The sequence below is a fragment of the Triturus cristatus genome, chromosome 10 (assembly GCF_964204655.1).
Source record: "Triturus cristatus chromosome 10, aTriCri1.1, whole genome shotgun sequence".
NCBI lineage: Eukaryota > Metazoa > Chordata > Amphibia > Caudata > Salamandridae > Triturus > Triturus cristatus.
The window spans coordinates 800,887,803-800,911,229 of record NC_140593.1 but is presented as its reverse complement, the minus strand read 5'-3'; the positions used below and the strand labels follow the sequence as shown (position 1 = coordinate 800,911,229).

Genomic DNA, 23,427 nt, shown 5'->3' with positions numbered 1-23,427 from the left:
GGTAACTTCTTCTATAAGGAGACATGCCTTATAAAAGAGGGAATTGGTACAGTCGGGAAAAAACAATAGTGACAAGTGCAAGAGCAGCGGTAAATCATTTCAGTATCTCAGTATTCAATAACAAGATTCCAGCAAACATATTTAAGTCATTCGAAACGAAAGCCGGGATCTGCTACTTATTATGGATCTTTCTGGGAAATTAATGCCCAAATGACCCGTCTACCTTTTCGGGGGCAGGTTGGGTGGGGAATGGAGGGGGAGTTAGGTCGCTGGGGAGAAAGGCGGGCAAGTGAACAGCAGAAAAAAAGGGGTGACTTTTTTAGGAAGCAACTGTGAGAGCAAGTTTCCTGTTATTTGACCACAGTCTGATCTCACTGCTTCACTAAGGAGGGAGATGTAAGGCTATATATAGGTTATCACAGACACCGAATGTGTGGCATCTGAGGAGCAGCCAGTCTTTCTTGATTTAAAAATACATTCTCAGAGCAGCTTGACCTAGAGACATTTTTTTTGCATCACCTTTCTAGTATGCCCTGGCATGGAAGTCACTGGAGAACTGAATTTTCCAGTCATTGTGGTCGTTGGCCTCTTAGGACTTCACCACCACACAGACTGTGCTGTCTTCCTATAGGGTGCAGAGCAGCTGCTCTTCCCAATGAGTAGCTCTTTCCTCACGGGTTACTAAAGACTACATTTCTCAGAACTTTTTCATCTCACCACAGGACACAGAAGTACTAGCACTTTATTAAATGTGCAGAACTACGATTCCCAGAACAGCCTCAGTTTAGCCACATAGTATTGCGCTACACTGTACAAACCTCTTTCTCGATTACAGTATGCAGAACTACACTTGCTTGAACCTTTTATCTCACTTTAGGGCATAATGATTCAATTTCCTAGAATCCTTCATGCTGGGCGCCCTTTCTAGCGTTTGCGCCCTTTTCCAGTTATTAAACGCCTCTTCCGGCCCTCCCACGACATCCTCTGCACCATCACCCATCTTTCATCCATATCCATTCATTCTACCTGCCTCCATTTTACACTTGTTGTACAGCCAAATCCCACTATATATGTTTTACGGTCAGCTTTGAACCACTCTCATCTACTGTGTGAAGCCCAAGTCCCTAATATTCAGATACAGGCCTTTATAACCCCCCGCCCCCAAAAGTCAGGCCCCAAAGTTGTCCAACTACTAGCATGAGGATCTCCCAATAGCTAAATTGCACAATATCCTGGAGTTTCATATAGAAATACACACAAACAAAATACCTTCGTTTTCATTGAATTTGCAAGGTGAGTTTCCAATTTGCTAATTTATAAAGTTGATGACACTGCATCTGCGTGAGAGCAAGGAGAGGCTACTAATGGGAAATAGCTGCTTATTAAGCATGTTTTTTTAAATTGTGCTGCACCTTCACAACACAAGATATTCTTTCTCTAAAGTCATTCAAGATGGCGGTCAATCCAATGAGGTTCTGGTCTTCAATTTCACATGCCATTTGGAATCTGCACCCTCACTATATCTCAACATTACAGGGAGACCATTATATCTACCATGTTTCTTGGAGGGGGGGAATGGAAATAGAGCAGCGCAGACCACTGCAGACATTCGAACAGTGGTGGAAATGGACACAAAGACGCAGCAAAGAATTAGGTCAAACATCACGTGGCAGGGAACACCCCAGCGGGCAGAGAAGGGAATAGCTGGTTAGGGCTGAAAAAACTTCAGAGTTTTAAACCCCACAGTGTCTCTCCTGAACAATGTTCCCTGGGTGGAATCAATATCAAAGAATAGTAATAAGTATATGTGACCTTTGTGAAACTAGCTAGTCACCTGTAAATGTTTTTCTTTGCTTTGAATCTTTTCTAGATTCACATGGTGTGCATTATTGGGCCATCCAGTGGATGGGTACAGAAGTGTTTGTGGTATTTTTATTTTGCATTTGAGCATTGGCTAGGTTGGAGTAATTATGACTCACGATGATGTTGCCCGTAAGCCCAAAAAGCCCCAATATTTGACTTCCATGTTAGAAAAATGTTCCAGTTCTGTAAAACACAGAATTAATACAATTATTATTGCATTGATGCAGTACCTCGAACACATCTCCCATTCACAACACTGGCCCTTCATCCCCATTGGTCATCGCTCAAAGCCTAAAAGACGCAATGAAAGAATCCTGCACAGCAACAAAGGCAATTAGCTGGTGTAAAATAAATTGCTTGCCTTAAATGTACTCAACAATGCAGTCCATGATTCAATAATGAGACCTTGCAACCAATCATCCTACGAGGCACTGATCTAGTGTCTCTCTGTGCACATGAACGATAAACTGTGGTCCTCCTTGGAAATCCAGGTCAACCCAATTATCTCTGATAACTCATGGTCATGAAACTGGAAGAGCCAGTGTCCAGTCCTTTCTCCAGAAACCATTGGTCCTGGGAATGCAAACCATCTTTCAGCGAAGGCTTTCCAGTTACAGCAGCGGGAGCAGTTCCATGCTCAGCCTATGAATTAAAGTTCAACTTGGGGATGTCAAATCTGGGCAATGTTTTCACACCGCATGCTCTATGGAGAACATCCTCCAGAGAGATGGAACCAGCAGAGCGGGGACAAGAAATCCACAAAATGAAGCCCAAGGTTGCATCAGTCCAGTACCACCTCACAAGGGTTCTGATGGGCCTGCTGGGCGGCCTCGTACACCCGCCGGAAGTCTTTGTGGCGGGGGGCACAGCCGAGCCATGCATCTCCAAAATGCACCCAGCCCATGAAGAGGAAGCTGCCAGGGCCTGGCTTCACGCCACAGCGCAAGAGTGTCCGGATGCTACCTGTTGAGCGTAAAGAGTTTCCAACAGGCTGGAACAAGGTGAACTTCTGTCGATGGATCTTGGTAGCACTGACGCTGATCACGGATTCCTGCAAGTCTGCGTCGTTGGACACTGTCCGGATGTTTCCACGGATAACTATGAAAGGCAAAGGAAGAGAAGTCAGTGTCACAAATCACCGCTACCTGCACAGGCTCTATCAAATCACTGCACGCAAGGCATAAAACATCCGCGCTTTCAAATACCAGGGGGGCGCTCATCATATTTCCAGACTAGAACCTCTGCTCAGAAGACATAAAAAAAAAAACTTCCACCACAGGTCATGAAACGCAACTTGAGAATTGTCCCAGCTCACCCAAGACCACCGGCAAGCGGAGTGCCCACTCCGATTCCATACCATCACAACACGTGAAAACAGAACACTTATTAGGATTAGGAATTCCTGGGCCTCAGCCTATGAGGCCATCGAGGTGATCGAGCCCTGATTCACCAATGGAGAAAAATACCTGCTCTCTGACTCCACCTTATGCCTGTTTCTCCCCTGCCCTCTCTCGCCTCCATCACACCTCCCTTGCTAACCAATGTTGTGTACTTCTTTTTAACTGGAGAACAAATAAGAAAGGCGGGGTGTCCATCATGCCTAGCAGCAACACTTTCACACATGCTGCTAGAGACACCATGACTAAGCCTTCCGCTGTGTGGAGTGAAGAGAGTTGGGGAGGCAACAACAGTTACACAAAATAATTTAAGGTAAGTACAGTGGGATTCTCGAGCCCAAACATTTGTCCTGGACACCGTTTGAAAACCTGTTGTTGATCGGTGTCTTGGATTTAGCCCAGGCTGGACGGAAGCTAAGCAGGTGTAATAAGCACACGGGCCGGGGAGCGAGATATCTTCGTTCTAGGAAGGGTTAATAAGAATTGGACAACATTCGCCCTATGAAATAACGCTGGGTAGGCTCATTCCAGACCTGGAAGCCAATTATGTCACCATAGTCCCCTTGATTGGCATGTGAGAAGCTGGCCAATCAAAAGGCTGGCAGCCACGTCACGGAAACCCCTTGTCAGGGTACATGCGACGGAAACTGGTTATTGTGGAAAAGAAAAGCTTTAGAGTCGGTGACGTCTTAAAATGGCAGCACTGACCCCTGCGTGGCCCTGGGCAACCTGCCCAGATTTCATTCCAGTTCGTCATGTGGCCCCCTCCAGTTCGAGCAAACATGCTTTCCATACCAGCCTCGGCATGGCTGGCGACTGGAGCATGTGACTGATTGGGGGGTTCTTCGGAGATTCCAGGTGGCTTTCAGCACTGCAGAGCCCTTGAAGAATGCGTTTAACTCGAGCTTTAGCTGTCTAAAGTTACCCAGTTAGTCAAGAAAGACAGGATTTAGCCCACAGGCCCAGTTCATCCACACAGACGCCTCATCTCCATGGCAACCACAAACCCAGCAGTGGCGGGAGCTTGAACCCCTCAGACCGCGAAGGAATCTATCCTGTCTTAAGGAAGAACTGGCCAGAGTAAACCGTACCAGGCTTTGGCCTCAGAAAACGAAACTCCTAAATCTCCTCAGATAAAGTTAAATATAGGAGAAAGAAGACAGACATGATCATGTGAAGGCCGAAAACACTGATGCATCTGTTGCTGCTCCTAACATTGGTCTGTCCCTACAACACCTAAGGATCTCATCAATTACTGTTAGCCATTTCACATACATCCTCAAAGTGCATATATGTGAATTAGGAGCAGTCAATCTACTACCCCACGTCACGTATGCTTGCTGAAGGATATCCTGGTAGCGGATATTCTGGGCACAGTATTTTGATAGGTCTAAATATTTGTCATTAATATTGTACTATACAACCCCCACCAATCGCACTGTGCCTCTCCAAGAACTCAAACAAACTGGGTATATATAAACTGCAGGGGGCCTATTGCACAGCCCTGCTGTTCTCACTAGAAGATAATTCTCCAACAGAGCCAAAAGCATGAATTCCATCCTGGGCTAGTTCTAGAGTTGTGTTAGTTATAGCAACCGGGGTAAGAAAGGGGACAATTTCCCCCTCCCTTTCTCTCTTTCCTTCAGTTTCAGTTTTTCTCTCTAATATTTTAAAATTATCATTATATGCTTATTGGCTATTCCATGCCTTATTGCTTTTTTTTTTGCATATTTACCAAATAAAATGTACTTTTAAATTTAAAAAGAAAGGGAACAACCTGAAGGGATTATAAAATGGCCGCACAGCCGGTTTACTCACCAAAGTCACTTGTGCAGACCGCCATCAGGATCTCAGTGTCGTTGCACGGCCGGCAGACCCCTGTGGGACAAGAGAACAGTTCAAATCTGCTGCACCACACAAACCGAAGAGACAATTCTGCAACCCAATGAGTGGGCGGTACCACTGCTGCAGCACTGGGTAGATGGCTAAAAAGGTTCACCCTCATACACACTAGTGCAATTATCACACGCATGTGGCCGAGTCTCTGCGCACCCCACCCAACCAGGCGATAAATAGCAGATTTCTAAAGTCAGATCTGCCATGCTGTTCTTTCCAATGATTAGAATTTATTAACAAAATAATTTAACCAGAGCAACATAGGGTAAGTCCTTTCAGGGAGTTTAAGTCTCATAAGTGCTTAATCCTTCCAAGAATTTATAAAGAGCTGTATAACTACTGATACAATTATAAATAGATGTTGCAAACTTCAGCCATGTTGTTTTCCTTTGTAAAGTGAATGACGCGCAGGGTGTTTGTCCCAATTTGTAAATCAGTGCAAACAGAATCAGGCGCAGCGCAAGAGGGAGCTGCTTTTTTCTGCCACTGGAGTAGATGTTCTTTACTCGAGCGACAGCTTCCTCAAAGCAAACGGAAGGTTTCTCAACTGGAGTAAGATTTTCTTTGCTCGCCAACTTAACGTTGGCAATCGTGAGCGAGGAAATAACTCCACTCCGTGGAGTTTTCCGTAACTTCACGTGCTACCTGGAGCTGAAAAAAATTCTGAAAACTCTGAGTGGAGCGGAATTTCATGGCCAGTCCAACCCACTAGCTGCAACTATAGCAGACCCCAAATGATGAAACTGTTTATCATGAAGACATTTCCAGACACAACTACCAGGTGGTGGAATGCACAACATAAGAATGTCAGTCAGTCAATAGCTTTATTTCGATATAAATATCATAAAAGCATCACCATACAAAAAAGTTTCAAGATAAAATCACATCATAATGGTCAGAGTAAAACAAGGCAATTTTCCCGATGATTAGAAATTAAAGCTATTTGCTGCACATAAGAATTCATTTTGATTAATACAATTTAAAACAATAAAAAATGGTTAAAGTAAAAAATATATAGAGTTCATTATCGGCGACATGGTATGGCGTTACAGATTTCAGATGACCTATGTTCATACTCTATAGTAATCTGTGTCAGTTTTGGGAAGCCCTTCGTATAGCCCTATGCCGGATTAGCCAGGCTCGGCCCAGAAACTTGGCAACTCCGCAAACATATAGGATTCTCAAGTCAGTTCTTAGTATTCGCTGGGCAAACCGATGGTCTATAGTGCCTAGTTGTTTTCAGATTGGCACGAGCCAGCAGGACCTAGCACTAGCGTAAGCAGGGCAAGCAAACATAAAATGTGCAATACTTTCTTTAGAGATCCCGCAGGATGGGCATTCTTCAGTGGTCTGGTTGAAGGGGGGCCACTTTGTGGTGAATTCATAGACTGGGAGTGTGCCAAATCTGAATTGAGTATATAATGCCCTATCCCTTGGGGTCTGGATTACATCCAAATAAGGTTCAAGGCCTCTAGATGGTTTGTGCTGGAAGAACTCTTCCGTAAGCCTTCCTAAATTTGGGTTGCTAAGGTCTCTAGCATCTCTCCAATTCCAGTAAATGCATTTGAGCTCTGCTTTGCTCGGCGGGCTTTGGGGATCCCATGACTCTTCGAGGCCCAAGGTTGTCATCAATACCTTGACATTTGAGATCCATTTTATCTTCTTGCCAGTGTCCAACCCCATTACTTCAGTGAAAGCCTCAGCATAGTTGGCGAGTTCGGGGGTGCACCTAAGGCGTGCCCAGTACAGCAGGTGGGAGAGGTTTGGCCAGATCTTTGATGTGGCGCCTACCCAGGTCATATATCAAAGGGGTTAAGGGTGTACCCAGTGGTAACATGATCAGGTTCCAGAAGAACTTGTGTTCTGATCTACTGATCTCATTGAGGTTATCAAAAGCCCACAGCTAGACTCCGTAAAGCGCCGAGCTAACTGCCTTGGCTCCGTACACAGTGAGTGCTGGGGCAATAGGTCTACTAAATGATGAGCGGTGCTCTTTGATCAGTGCACCGGCCACACGTTACATAAGAATGTGTTCATACTCCAAAGTAATTCCATTAAGCATGCCTACCTTCAAGATGTAGTTGGCAATCAATGTGTCCAAGGTGAACTGTCCTTGCTATGGAAGTTCTCTTGGAAATACTACAATTAGTCAAGTTCTTCTGAATTAAAAAAATTAGTTTGCACCCTCGCCACATGTGCTCCTGAGAAGTTTAATACTTGTAAAATACAAGGTCTCCAACCAGTCATTTTAATAAACAGATTTCCCTGGTTTAAAGGGGAGGAAATCAGATGCCAGTGCTTTCTCTCCCTAGTTTCTCTATTTTAATTTCTCACTAAGGTTTGTGTAAATCAAGCCATGCTTTAATTTTGGTAGCGTTCTTTTGGAAATGTTGACATACGCCCACATCTCAGAGAGAGCTGTGGTTGACAAATAAGGGCCCATCCAGCACACCTTGAAAGAACTCGATAACTTAAGAGTGGCTGCTGGGATGAGAGTTATGTAGGCTACGGGGGCATCCTAATTCTGGAATTTTAGTGTTGGTGATGTTTACTTTGAAGTGCTGCAAGGAGCTGGCAATAAAAGCTACATGCACAACGCTAGCCTCGGTGTCTTTAATGATAGCCATTCCACTTTAGTCTCCTATTCCACAGGCCCTTTTACCCTTCTCATGCACCCTGCTTGTGGTATATTGTATTTTACCACTGTATGCCAGCCTGATTGTTGGAAACCCTGAAGCTCACACCCCCCAAATCTCACTGACTATACTACGTCCCGACTGCAGGTATTTCTTAACCTTCCTTTTTCCCAGTCTGTGCCAAACTTACAAATCTCACTCAGTATCCAGCTTTACTCTCTGTTCCCTGTAAGTTGAAAATATAAGTGATCGCGGTGGAGTGATCTTCAATTTAAACGAATTACTCCTGTGACTTGTCCCATGCAATTTTACAGAATGAACTTATGAATTAAAGTGTACAGCACAAAGAGTGATAGATGGGAACCATCACTTGTGCTCCTCCTTCACTCAATCAATCAGGGAAACCCCGTGAGGGTCTCAAGGAGCTCCTTCCATGTACAATTAATGCTAATATATCTGGCTGAGGTAGGCATCATATTTACCTATCGTACTTTATTTATAGGCAGCAGATGAATTTCTAACAGCAAGGAAGGACACAGCAAGGAACCCTGCTACATAAGAGGAATCTGCTCCAAGATTGTAAATAATCCACGACAAGTGTTGGCTCACGAAGGAATAGTAGTGACGGTGTAGTGCAGGGTAGAGGGGTGTTAAGGTTGAGCAGAAACAGTGTTAGAGTGATTTTTTTCAGTTTCCACCTATCCCTTCCAACCTTCCGGATAAGCACATTTGGACCACGAGGGACTACTAAGGAGAGAACAAAAGAAGCAGAGAGTTCAGGACACCCATGAAACAGAGGATGAGCGAAGAGAAAGGGCAGGATGAAACAAACATGAGAAAAAAAGTCAAATGAGTCAAGATAGATAGGATTGGGAACAGTGCATCTAAGCACTTCTGGAAGGGTTGCAGAGGGCAAGAGCGAGTAGCATACCTGCCAGCTCACACGATACTACCGTGTGTCACGATTTCGGCTTCCTTCACACGGTCACCCCGTGAGGAGCCGAAATCACACAGTGGCAAGAAAATCGAGCTGAAAACCAATGTAAACAGTGAATTTCAGCTTTTTTTCGGAGTCTGTAAGAAGCCAGTGTCCATTAAGAGGTGTGAAAACACCCCAGGACATCTGCGACAGCCTCAAAGACCCTTTGTTTTTATTTTTCTGTGAGGGGGGAGAGGGTGCTTGGTGAAGGGCAGAGTTCCTCTTAGGTAGCTTTTGGCATGAGGCCTCACCCCTCCAAGGCCCCCCCTACCCTCCTCACACGTGGCATTAATTTGTAAGTTAAAGATGCAGCTCAAAAGTTCACCCCCAGTCAAGAGATCTGGGTTAAATCCATCATTCTTGTGCTCACCATGCCACCCCAGTTTATACCACCCATACGCAAATCAGTATTGATGACCTGGAATATGCAAATCAGTATTGATGCTGCTCCTCATGGGAACAGTCCAGCCTGAACTGCCAAGCCAGGCCCTCCCTGGACCAGAAAAAGTATTCTGGGACCGGTTTCAGGGTATCACCCCTCATCAGCCAGGCTGGCTTGAATCCATTGGCACAATATGCCCGGGACCCACGTTTCGGCATACCGGGCACCCTTACGGAGAGAAAGCAAAAGACACACATATGATGGACAGAACGCAAAAAAAGAAAAAGTTTTTTTTTAAAGATACAGATGGATTTAGGCCGAGATCTCTGTACTGGGGTGCATTTTTGACATTGCTTCAGCATTCTGTCCGCCCGTTCTCTCACTCTTCTAGTGAAGCACAGGGCGTTATGCGGCATTGGCTGCTACTGTGTACAATTGTGACCCGTTCGGGAAGGGATGTTACTCTACACCAGTGATACTTAAAGTACAGCACAGAGGCCACTTGCGGCCCAGCCCTCCTGACCTTTCCATGTGGTCCCTTGGTGAACCGCAGCACTAGTCTGCTGTTTACTTGACTCAGCACTAACATACAAAATAGAAGTAACTAAGACAACTTGCCCCATTTAATTTTTGAAACGCCGTCATTTTTTAAAGGCATCTTACAGCAAATGTGTAAAAATATGCTACGGTTACTATAAAATTAAAAAACATGTATTTCAGTAACATGTAGAACCGTTTCTCTTCAGTATATCTGACGATGCCACTGCTTTGAGAGGTTTTTTTTTATAGGATAGTTTAAGCATAAATTTAGAAACATTCATGCTTCCACCGACCACGACAATAATGCAAATAGTGAACCAAGAGGCAAGTCAGTTTGTCATGTGCACCCTCTGGGTGCCCTGGACTGCTATTATAAATGAACAACATCATAGTTTAATAAATTAAACACTAGAGAAGGAAAAGGAGGCAAAGTAAAAAATAAAACAGTTGCCTAGAATCACATAGCTTGGTCAAGTGGGGAAGCCGGGATTGATCACAGGGTTTCTGTGCAATTCAGCCACTATATGTACATGTTTCCCTTCCCCTACACCTACCGTACAAACCCCATATCCCCTGGTGGCATCAGTACGGCCCTCGAGCACACCACAGACCATACTTTGTGGCCCCATGGAAAATGTTTGAGAGTACCCATGCTCTACACAAACGAACGTCCTGGAAGTGGCAGACTCGAATTGCTGGAACAGTCCCATCCACTTTGTCCACGGTGCTGCCGTCCCAGGCGTGACGAAGCATTTTCCCTCCCCCCTTCCTCAATAAAAACGCCTCCATCCTGAAGCATCTAGCAGCCCAACAATGCGAATACTGCCGCAGACACAGGCCCGCAGCCCTAGTTAAAGTGTCATGGTAACCAGGAGTGCGCCTTATCCAGCCGCAGGAACCAGTCAGTGAAAGGTCCGAAGCCTGTGACGTGACGGAGAGCCCTTGGTCTCCGTGGCAACAAGGCGGCCTTATCTGGCCTGGGGGTGAACGGGGATTAGGCCAGCAGGACACTCTAAACTTTTGTTTACTCTGCTGCTTGGGGATAGGGGTTTGGATGGGGGAGGGAGCATGAAAGAAAGGTGGCAGACATTTCATGGGCTGGAGGGTTGTTTGCCTGCAAGGACACATCACACAGTCTGCAGTTCTAAACCTTATGAGCAACATTTAACTGGCATTCGGAGTTTAACAGAAATAATTAGGTGGCGCAGCAGTTCACATGTTGTGCGCTCGTGAACACTGCCTTAAAGCAGCCCCACATTGTCTCCAGGTAAAAACGTAATCACCCCACGTGAGGGTCTAGATGGATAGGTTGAGTATTTCCCATCTGATGTAAAGGTGACGACACCTTCCACAAGCCACGCTGTAAATCCAATCTGGAACAAGCGTTACTCAAGAATGTAATTTATAATTCCATCACTACCACCACCCTTATGTATCAGTCTAACAAACATACCATCTCTTGTGGCTCTCGGCACACTTGTAGCCCGGACTTCTTCAGAAAGTAAGGAAAGGACTGCGAACAGAAAAATAATGTGGCAATGGGCCTTCACCTGCTACGCACCCAGATTGGGAACAACATCCCTGTTTCAATCGGGACTGCCCCAGTGCTGGTCCAGTTTAGAGAAGAGCTGAAGATGCACCTCTTTACAGAGCACTGCATCAGGACCACTCAAATTATGCGGCATTGCGCTGTTAACGTTTCAGCATAATTATGGATTTGACGCATTTGTTACATAAACTAGATTGTGCAGCAGAGGATGGTTAACAACTCTAGTTCAAATGGATCAAAAGTTACTCAAAACGCAGTGACATACTGCTGCAACAGTGGAAGGCCCTATGCAAAGGTTGACTGGTCACCTTTCGGTTGCACATAGTTGCATCTAGGAGTTAATTTGGTACTGAGGTGAAACCTTAACCAGATGTGCCAACCTGTGCAATAATCATAGGATCACAAAATGTGCCTCATTATGCCGCATAATGTGCCTTTTCTTGCTGCATAATTTATGCTGCACAATTTGGACTTCCGCTGACAACTAATTCCGGCGGCCCTGATCACAGTAACCGTGCACTTCTGCTCCCAGAACACTGCTATCCCCAATCACTTGTTGACTATATTTTGTACCTATTACTATGGGAAGCACTCTACTGCCTTGTAACTAGGTTTGAGACATAGAAATACCATATACATATATGTCTCTTGAAAAATGGTGCTAAAACACGTCAGACAGGGAAAACCAATACGGCTTAACACACCTGAATGCAAGCCCAGCATGCATAAGTAACAGAGTGTCAGGGCAGTAATCCCCAGTGTAAGCACAGACTGACAGCACTGGCAGCCCAAGGACAAGCACAGTGTGGAAGTCAAACGTCTGTAGGTCTGTCTCTGCTACCAGAAAAGGAGTAAAGACGTTGACATTTTATAATCCTCAATATAACCTGATCTCTGGAGGGGGGGGGGGGGGCGACTCACCTAAACGAGGTTTAGCCGTTGAAACTTATGGCCTTTGCCTATCAAAGATGCAACAGAGCCTAAGCCTGCTCATTCCGGCCCCATCGAGCGGAAAGTACCCGACATCTTCTGGTGAAAACATGCAGGAATTAGTTCAGAAACAACAATTCACTTACGTTTTGGGCAATCCCCAAAAACCCTAAATCTGGAGGAACAGGCTACCCCATGGAGAAATAGATGCACCCCGAATCTGTACATTATTTTTGGAAGATAGGGTAATATCAGGCCTGCTCGGGTAGAGACAGTGGGGAAATGGTCTCTACAACCAGCCTTTAGCACGCCTGCTGTTTCCCCGCAAGCTGAACCCAGATTGTTTAAACCACGCATATGCCTTAATTTAGGCAGTCAGCGTTCTAGTTGTCCGAGTGGCTGGGCGGTGAGAGGAACCGAAAGGATCATTACAGGAAGGACCGGGGCGCGGCATGGTCAATTGGTGGGGCGGGACAGGTGGGGAAAGGTTTTGGGGATGGGGCTGGTTATAGGGCTCAGGGCGGGGTCGTTTTTAGGGCTCAGGGGAGGAACAGCAGTTTTCAGGGGTGGGGGCTTCTTTTAGGGCAGGGGTTCTGGAGCCAGGGTAGTTTTTTTGGGGCTAGGGGGGCGGATTTTAGGGCTCTGGATAGAGGGCCGGGGTAGTTAATAGGGCTAGGGAGGGTAGATTACAAAGCAGGAGGGCTGAATTTTCGGGCTCAGGGGGGGGGGGGGGGGTCTTTACCGCACATATCTTTACCAATCATGCATTTACAACGAAATTCATTGTAAAGGCATGCGTGCTAAAGACACGGTCGTTGTAAAGAGCACATGGTAATGGCATGCGGGTTTAGGCATGCGCGATTGCCACATACAACTAAAGTGCAACAATGCAACTCAAGACACATGCATTGTACTCTGAAGTGGTCCATTTCCCATGATCCTGCAGCTGCCTGTTTTAGGTAACTTCTACCTATAAACACCCCAAGAGCCAGGACAGCTCAACCAAAACAACAGCTGCCACTTCCTTCTCCCCGACAGGACAACAGTAGCCACAAAAGCATTTACAGGGAAACATAATCCCTCTTGCTTAGCCTGCAGCCACCCTAGTCGGGAAATTGTAAGGGCATATGATGCTGGTTGACAAAACGTCTGTGTGTCGGGCACTGGAGGCCCGACCATCTATTCAATTCTTTTCAATTCAAAGAATCTTTATTCGAATTATAACAATTCATAAAAGCACATCATATATTCACATCAAAGAAAAAACAAATTCCCCAATAATACATATGAGTTAAAATACATCATTATTTACATTTCCATAGTTCTGCGCGCATAGACAGCTGTTTTTAAAAAACTACAAACACGGAAGATTATTTCCTCGTTTCCAAGTGCTAACAATACCTCATAAGATTTGGTTAAACTAATTGGTCTAAATTTTTTAAAATAAGGGATTAAGAACCGCTTTGTATACATTAAGTAAAAATTACAGAGAAAAAAGAAGTGCAAATCGCTTTGTTTACTTTGCCCATTACAGGGACAGCTCGTCATAAGTGCAGTTTCTTGGTACCCCAAAGGGAAATTTAAAAGATACCTAATAGTCCCAGCCCTCAGGCGACATAGAAGACTTCTTTCCCAGTTTGTCAATTGTATAGTAAGATATAATGGGAAGGGATTTCTGGTGGCTGCTATTTCCATATACCTTATAACTGTTGGTTTCTCTTTTTCCCTCCTAAGTCTTTTTTGGCAGAACAGTGCGCTTAGTGCCTCTTTTAATTCAGATTTTTTAATTTTACTGGCATGTGTAGGGTTAATAAAAATATTATCCATGCCTATTTCTCGCAGGTTTGTGTTTATGTAAGATATCCACGGGATCTTCAGCCCCCTATCACAATTTAAACAATCAGTTATTATCTCTTGTGTGAGTAGCGCGGATTTGTTTGTCCAGACCGAGTGCCAAAATAGTACTGGTCGTGAACTAACAAAATCTGAGATAAAATTGAAATCTAATTCATTATGTGTGATGAGATTGGATGTGAAAATTGGCACATTTAATAATCTCCTGCAAAACCGGTTCTCTACCCGCTGGATGGAGATGCTGTTCCCGATGCCCCAGACTTCAGCTCCATAAGTTGCCACTGGCACACATTGGAGTTTGAAGATCTTAGCAATTGCCTTTGTTACTCCCGACCTCTTAGGTTTCGGGATGCTTAAAATTGAGTTTGCGGCCTTTGAGAATTTGCTCGTGGCCTGGGCCAAATGCCCAGACCACGAGCCATTCGCAGCAAAGGTCACACCCAAATACGGGAAAGTATTGGTTGCGATAAGTTTTTCTCCCCCGACTTGTATGGGGCTCAGTCGCCGTTTCCCTGGCCCACATGCCATTATGAAAGATTTTTTAAAATTGACTCTTAAGTCCAAATTATCCATAAATACAGTAAAATTAAGAACCAGAGAACGGAGCGAGTTCGGTGTGCGGCCCATTAGCACCGCATCGTCTGCGTACAGAAGAGTAGGTATTGCTTTGCCATTTATTAGGGGTACGTCTGGTTTGGACTTTGCAAGGTAGTTACTAAGCCTGTTTATATAAATAATAAAAAGCAGGGGTGCTAAAACGCACCCCTGTCTAACTCCTCTTCCAATTTCAATGGGTCCAGACAATTCCCCGCCTACGCCTATTCTCACTTTAGATTTTAGGTCCGTATGTAAAAAAGCTAAAAAGTGGACCAGGGTCGTGTCCATCCCATACTCTAATAAAATAGTCCAGAGTTTAGACCGATTAGCCCGACCATCTAGTTAAATGACAACGGAAAAGTCCTGGGACACAACCATTCATCCACGAAACATTCAAAAGAAATGGCCTTTTTAACTGAATGGTAAGCACATTTCTATTTTGCCTGGAGTGCTGAAAATCTTTAGCCTTACATCAAAACCGATTATACTACTGAATATGGACAGGGAGAATATCAACAAATAAAAATACAGAGGACAGAAATCGAAGACCAAAAAATATTGAAAGGTAAGTGCAAAAGGAGATATTAATTTACTATTCCTAAATCCACATGTACGTAATCGAAGATATATATATGCACACCACACAGGCGCACAAACGCGGAGTCGGTTATTGAAAATCTCGACAAAAAAATAAATATATATCTGTCTTCTCTATTCAGCCCCACCAAGTTGTGACGCCATAGTTAGCAATCCAGGGGCATAACGAGGCCCTTTGGGTGCAGGGGCCCACAGGGTTCCTTGCTTTGGAGGGGGGCCCACTCATCCCTTAGGCCATGCCAGCACATGCCTGGCAGAGTGTATTCAATGGCATGGAATAGGAAACATTTAAACGCTCCGAAAGCCACTGCTTCCCCAAGCAGAAAAAAACAGAAAAACGACACAGTTAATTTAATATTCCAAGCAGATAGAGACAAAGTAAAAGGTACCCCTGGTGTCTATTGCAGGGCCGTAATAGAGGCCCCTGCACCATAAGGGGGCCACAATTCTTCAGCAACCCCCCCCTCATTGAGCCCAAGGCCAATGAATATATGTGCAACTTGGGAGACGCTGGGGTCCCTCAGCACATTCTGCAGGGGGGCATTATGTTAAGTTACCCCAATTTACCAATCGCATTCACTGCAGGTATCCCGTATGTACCTAATGATCATCATATCGACACTAAAGATCAATGACTTGGCACACTGTTAAAAAAGTTGACTACTCAGCCATCCAAGCACTTGCTCGCGACACTTGAGACATATTTCTGGTGGACCATATCCAAAATTCTTCCCACTACAGACGGCATTGTATTAGCTTCTTTACAACACCACATCACCATGAAGTGTGGCCACTGAGATTAGATGTACATGGCTCAACCAGTTCAATTTTGCCCGTGGTGTTGGCTCCTCGCCAGAGTGCAGGGAAAAGACCGGCCTGGGTGAGGTCCTCGCGCGCTAGGTTGGCTGGCTCGAGCCCCGGTGCTCGCGACCATGAGGAGTGCGTCCGGGTCACGCTCCGGAAGCTCACAGTGGGCATGCGAGAAAAATCATGGAAGATTGAGCTGTACAGATGGCTCCACAGCCGAAGGATCAGCTGGAGAATGAAAATCGCACAAGACCCTGAATGCGGAACATTTAAGCGGTCGTGAGAAAATCAGTTTTGAAGGCATGGGAAACTAGGCAAATTCGAGATTGTACGCGTAAATTGTTACAGTGTGTGCCACAGAAACGCCTTTTTCTAACTGAAAAGATTGTCGCTCTCGTCTAAAAATGCATCTGGGATGTGGCTCCTCGGTACCTATCCCAGAGGATTACCAGGTAAGGAAGAACACTACATTCCTGCTTAGAGCACTCAGAGTCAAAGTCATATCAAAAGGTGGTATGGCTTTCTCTAATCTAAGCCCCCCCCTTCTGGAATTATCTCTCCTAAAACCATTATACCTGCGCCTAGAGACCACTGGGTAGCGGCTGCATGATAAATGTACCTCAGCAATCCATCATGCCACTTCGCTCCAGGTCATTAAGGACACTGTATGCAATTCATGACCTTTGTGTGATAGCCTAGTGGATTCTGGGTGTTGTAGTTTTGGTTTACTTCCATTGAACTAATTCAAATAACACACATGAAAGCAATGATTTGTAGATTAGAAGTTCAGGACTGGAGGCAGTGTCCTAATAACCTGCAGAGAGGTGGTCACCATAGCTCCTACAGCACGCACAGCAATCCCCAGAGCTTTATTTGTGCCAGTAGTTGTAGGCACTGGGCTCTGCCTCTCATTTTTGGGGACTGAGACTTTTATTATTAGAATTTGAACAAGAGAGAAAGGCTGAAACTGAGCAGAAAGGAAGGAAGAGAAAAATAGGGACACTGATCCAAAGGGATAAAGCAGGGATAAAAAAACACAAGAAATTTTAGAATTGAGAAAGAGCCTGAGAAAGATGGAATATAAAAAAACTAGTGGAATCCATACATAGGGCGAAATTATCAAGTCTGTGTGCCAGACCAAAGCCACAAAAAGTGAGGCAAACCAACATAAAGTCTTAATAAACTATTTACTTTTGAGGGCAACCCTAGCATTTCGCTGTGCTGGCTGTAGCATCCCCTGCCTATATTTTGTCTCTCTGCCCAACCTTGCCACCTCGCCGAGGGTGATGCCTCTTACCTTCCACGCTGAATTTGTTCAAGGGCAACGGAAGCCTGGAGTTCCAGTCCCCACGCAGCTCGTACCGGAAGGAGGAAATGCGCCTGCTGATGTCCTGGTGCGGGGTGGACTGCAGGAAGAGCGCCGCCTTCTCGTGGGGCAGCCAGCTGAAGCAGTGCACCCGGGGGCGCAGCGCCAAGTCCGCCTCGGAGAGCAGCAGGGCCAGGATGCCGTCCCTCTCCAGGTAAGCCTGCGCCCCACGGAAGGTGCTGGACGGCTTGATGCAGACCGTGATACGGCTGGGGCCAGTGCCCGATGCCGACGTGCCGATGGATATTCGCGGGGAGAAGGCGATATGCAGAGCGCCTGATGGGTACAGCCATTCCAGGGACCCCTCTCCGCAGTGGAGGGAGATCTGCTCCACGCTGCTGGGCTCCTGCGAGAGTCCGCTGGGGGGGAAACAGAGGCACCAGATGAGCACACACCTTCAATTGACATGACTATCATCGTAATAACAGTAATAATAATCAGCTGCTCAACTGTCCAAGATCACTGCAGTTTTTTCCCACATAATTATGGATTTACCACATTTGTCACACAAACCACCACCCAGTGCATCATTTGTAGATTTCAACCAAAGGAAAAAAGTTGTTTCTAGCTCAAATGAATCAATAATGACATCATAAAGTGCAACACGAGACACTGTGCAGTAGCAGACCCTTTGCCACGATTAACTGGCCACCTTTCAGGTGAAGAGTGCAGCGTTCAGATGTTAAAATGGTTCTACTGGGGTGAAAACTTTCCCAGGCAATTCTAATGAATGACAATGGCAAAAAGGGAGCATAATGCAGTCATTTACTGGGCTGCATAATTGAATCAGCCTTGCCGCATAATGAGGTAGGTCCTCCACTGCTGCATCATTCCTTTTATTTTAGGTTGATCGTGCCACTGCAAGTGGCCCTTTCAGGGTTTGCCTGAAAAGTTTATAGGTTTATAATGCTTCAGTCACCTGTCCACCTTGGAGTTTACAGACATGCACAAAAAAGAGAGAGCATGTCCACCCCTGGTGACATCAAGAGGTAGGAGGGCTGAGATGGGCGCACAAATCTGTAGTGGATTTCCAGGGGCGTGACTTCAGCAGGGGTCTTTCGGGTGTTCAACCCCCCCCCCCCCAATAAATCTATTTTCTGACAATCAGTTGGATGCAGGGGCTTTTAGTCGGTTATGCTGAGGTGTCTGTCCAATATCAGGATTTTATACTTGCATACAAAAACGTACACTCACTCCCCCCCCCTCTCTCGGTCTTGAAAGTCCTAAAAAAATGTTGTTATTTTACAAAATATTATGTTTTCTCTTATTTAGTATTCCTACCAATCCACAGGCCTCTCTCCCTTTGCACTGCCCTTTTTGCCCCAATTGCATTCTTCTTGTCACACAATGTAATGTAACATTATATGCCAGAGTGTTTTTTTTGGAAAATCTGAAGCTCCTGCGCCCCCCTTCCCATTTTACTGACCAAGATATGCCTCTGCGGACTAGGCACACTAATGGTGAAGAAGCGGGAAGTCTCGCCCAGCCTGGCTAGGGTCTAAGCCAGGACGCAAGCAAGGCCGGTCTGGCTACCAGGTGCATTGGAGGGCTGCTACGCTGTGGGCCGATTTCACTGTTGTGGGGGCTTAATTTGTTGATGGGACCTGCATGTGCTTTTAAGTAAAGAAAGCAAAACAAATGATTTCAAAGCATCCTTTAAAACCATTTGGTTTTTCATTGTTTACTTAGAAAAACCAGGTAGCCAGTCCGGCCCTGGACCCAAGTAGGGCTCGCCCGACTGCTACTCGTCTACATTTGGGAGTGTTTGGGGGCTTGAGGCATGAACCCCTGCTGGAAATATTGGCTACCTTTGGTGGAAGCAGGGCATTTAAAAAAATGGTGTCGTTTCCACTTAAGATTGCTAGCCTTCATTGCTCTCCCACTTCCTTCCTCGTTCATCTGGTGTTTTTGGTCAGAAGTAGGCAGTATTTTCCATTTAAAAAAATATCCATGACGTTTGTTCATGTCACCAATTCCCATTCTAATCCCTTTGCATGCTTTTATTCCTCAGCACCATCGGGACCCATGATGCCATATGGATGGCTGCGCCTTGTCAGATGACCGTGTCCCCTTTTTTGGGTGCACATGGCCCACATCCTGCGGGCCCCTAAGGTTAGGCTGGCTCTGTGTAGCCTCCTAAATCCCTTAGTCCATAAACAATTATAAAATGTGCCTCAATCTCGCAACACCCTCGCCCATCACACTGCCCGGCACTGCTTCTGGTAACACCATAACCGCACCTCGGTGGTCACCCCGCAATCACAAAAACAAGCCACCTCACTTCCAACCACACATCATGTGGAGCCCTGAAGTACTTCCCTAAATAGATAGCAAGCTACAGCCCGTAGGGTGTGTATATGTGCAGCGCTTACTACTCTTTGTAGGTATGCCACAATGTACATATGCCACAATGAAATAAATATGCAATATTCATTGTATTCCCCAGGGAGGAACACTCATGGGGGGCATTTATAGCTTCATATTCCCTCTTGGTGTTATACCGTGAGAATATGTTATTCACCACTGATGCAGAAACAGTCTCCCGCCGTATACAATGCACCTACGTTGTTGTAAAACGTGGCTGTCACATTTCACACTTTCCCCCACACGCCTGTGAGAGACGATACTCCCGGGACTGGGGCCACACTAGCTGAAAGATGACCTCTGGGGCAGCCCACTTGACCCCGTCACCCTGAGTGTAATATTTGCCTCTGAGAAAGCCCAAGGCTGACAGAAACGTATGCAACAGCTGGCGCAGCGAGCTCTGCCCCCAGTGGCTGGACGTGGGTACAGCAACTGTGAGGAAAGCTCGGAACACTTTCTAGTGCGCGTTCTTCCATACGTTTACTACTGCTGGAGGAGGAATAAAAGAGCCCCAGAAATGTCCTGGGCCAAACATCTGTGCTCACTTGCTACCTGCCTGCACACTTCCGATCTCACTCGTATAAATCTGCAGAGGACCGATCGGTGACTTACACTTACCGTCTCGACACATACTACTCCACCAAAAAATTAAATCAATTGTATTCATTTAAAATATGCCCACTGACGTCGATGGAGCCTCAACAGTCATCGTCATGTTTCCATTAAGGCAATAGGTTGTTGTCTAACCGTTCAGATCTCTCCTCACCATTGACAGCTCTCGGAGGTCACGACCTCCCGTGCTCAGTGGGAAAATATAGTTTACTAGTGGGCACAATCAGTCCTGGGCGCATAGGTGTGGGCTTCCAAAAACTACATGCCGCGAGAAATTTCAAAACAAGCCTGGGACGTGGCTTGTTTTGGTGCAGTGGCACCAGGGCCCTGAGACCTCAGAGGCCCACTGAATCCTGGTTTATGCTTTATTTTAGTATTCAAACAGCAGACAGGCTAGCCATTTCCTTTTTTAGGTCTCGCCCGAGCCAGCGCTTTAACGCTGCTCTGGCGAGAGTTTTAGTAAGCGGCATTTGGAAGTGCAAACTAGTGCTTCTTTGAGGCCTCCAGCTACAGTGCATGTGCGTCGGCGTGCGCACCATTTGTCATCCATCGTGATCACTTTCGCGGCTGCTTTGATGTTCTCAGTGAGCCGCGCGGCCACTGAGAACATCAAAGCGGCCGCGAAAGTGCACACCATGCTACCCCCTCCCATATCCCACTTCCTGCTACACACACACGCATGCACCACTCCCGGGTGATCGCTGCGAAAGCGGCCAAGGCTTGTTTTAAATTTTATGTCAAAACCTCTAGGTTTCTGCTTAGGAAGCATCTGTTTGTAATAGTTCAAGATTTTACACGCACCATTATTTAAAAACTGCGCTGCTTTGACTTTAGATTTAAGGAGCAGAGCTGCACGGGCCCGTACAACTCCTCCCCTGTTGGTTGCTGCTACTGTAGCTCTGACTACAGTGGGGCTGTGGCTGCTAACCTTCCACCCGCTCCTTAATTGTTGCTAGATTGTTAACATTCAGAGGGTGACATCATCCCTGCCAGTATCGCCATACTAAAAATGTTAAAATGAAGAGAACACAGTGGCTGCATTGTTGAATATTGTGGTCAGGCTACACAAGTTAATGGAGTGGTAACGTTGGGCTAGTTTGGGTTAGTATTTGGTTGCTTTTGGGCTTTAAAGTTATGAAAAAATCTGGCAACACTGGTGAAGTTCACAGCGTCCGGTCGTCGTCTGCAGCCCCACCCTAACTCAACCCAGCTTCCAGCAGTGGCCGGGCCCTCAAGTGGAAGGGTTGGCCTGCCGCACAGATCTCAGACTCCAACCGCTAAAGTGTGGGTGCTTGTGGCTTCTAAGGCGATTTTCTCCCCCCCCACACCCGTTCCCGCCAGTCACCTACAGTCCGGCCCTTAGCTTGGCTTAGCCCATGGCTTGCTCCTAGGCCGCACCATAGGACAGGCTTCCGTGTCTTCAGTATCTCATTGCAGCAGGTACTTTAAATGCGTCTGCACATGTGTTTGCGTTATCTGGAGCTGCTTTACAGACAATCGCCAGCCCTCTAGTTCTGGTGAAGTGGGATTCTGGTCGTAGTCTCCAGAACTGTGACCCACTGCTCTAATCCAATCCACACCACGGATGGGCGACATATCTTCATAACTATCCTAACCGGTAAGAGATGAAGGGAAGATTGTATTGTCCTGAATTTTTTTTTTATGCGTGTCTGCGATAATCGCAGATCAGATGACACGGCGTCGCCTCTGCTGAGCTACTAGGAGTCCTTCGTAGTTCCGATGGTTTTCTCAGATTTAAGTGCAAGAGCTCCCAGCTCAGAATTGCCATTATAGTCATACGTGTGTACATCCTCTTTTCAAGTAAGCACAGAGCACAGGTCCTAAAAAATAAGTGGGGGGGGGGGGGACTAACCTAGTTAATCAGTGTGCAAGTGATATCTCAGCGTGTGACATCACAGGAAGTGGCATCATAAGAAGTGACGAGATCTTAAGCCCTCACATACATGTTTACCTGGTCTATCATGAGTACATTGGAGCACATTTTGAGTAAACATGCTAACCCTCCTGAGTATGGGAGAAGACTCACACTTGTAAGCTACACATAAGCAGAGTTTTATATAGCGCGAACTTGACCCGAATCCAATCAGGTATCAGAGCGCTTTACATAGCACCATTTACGTTACATGAGGACACACATTCATCTTTTTTTGTTAGGCAGGGGGAGATTTAAGTGATTTGCCCAGAATCACAGGAAGTTTAGCGTCGTTATCGAGACTCGTACCCAGTTCCCCCAGGTCCGAGGTAGAGCGCCCTCCCCCCTAGGCCAACACATAAAATAATGTTGCCTTTTGTCAGCATAAACTTCATCTACCCATAGTGCTTTACAAGAAATAAGTGATATTTACATTAATACACTGCCTCCTTAGAGAAAGTAGGCTCTATATAAATGCTATTTAATTTGTGTAAATACTGGGAAAGACCAACACATCTGACATTCTTACAGTGCGTGCATATCTTCTAAACAGAGCCAGAACAAAGTGAAATGCTGCCTCTCTTAAAATGTGTGCAGTGCTACCAAGGTGTGAGCCTTTGTTTCCCTTCTGCCGCATTTGCATCTAGGTGTGAGGCTCCTTACTGCTGCCAGCCAGGAAACTCCTACAGAAGGAGGCCTGATGACCCCCTCAGATTCGACCTTTGTTATAAGCCCAGCAGGAGTCTGCAATAAGAAAGCCCCCACGTGCATGCACGTTGTTGTTGCCGATCAAAGCAAACAACCTGCAGGTGCTGCTGAATGCGTCCCAGTGTTGGCAAATTACGCCGGGACAAATTCAGCATATATTTCAGTGGGGCCCAACTTCTTGGCAGAGTGGACGGCGTCCACCTTGTAAAAATAGTGGGTGGAAGCTGTCCACCCGCGTGTAGCCTCCGACTCGTGCCCTGCCTAAGCAAGTTCAAATTCCTCGCCATCTCTACCCACTTGTTAGCCAAAGATAGTGAGCAGTCTCAACTTTTTTTGGAGTAATGTCTAAACAAAATAGACCATATATGGCAACGGCTGATGTTTTATTTAAAACATGGCACTGTTAACGGATTGTGT

The 23,427-nt window shown here is 45.9% G+C and overlaps 1 protein-coding gene across 1 annotated transcript in view; it reads right to left on the bottom strand.

The window, feature by feature from the left end:
- Positions 1–728: 728 nt before the first annotated feature.
- The window catches only part of METRN (meteorin, glial cell differentiation regulator), a 31,232-nt gene continuing 8,533 nt past the window's right edge, over positions 729–23,427 (bottom strand). Inside the window, exons 2-4 of the mRNA XM_085628346.1 lie at positions 17,325–17,752; positions 5,079–5,138; positions 729–2,961 (exon numbers count right to left, since the gene is read on the bottom strand). Of these exons, the coding sequence (XP_085484472.1) occupies positions 2,645–2,961; positions 5,079–5,138; positions 17,325–17,752 (805 nt within the window). The 3' untranslated portion in view covers positions 729–2,644. The remainder of the gene's footprint in view (positions 2,962–5,078; positions 5,139–17,324; positions 17,753–23,427) is intronic.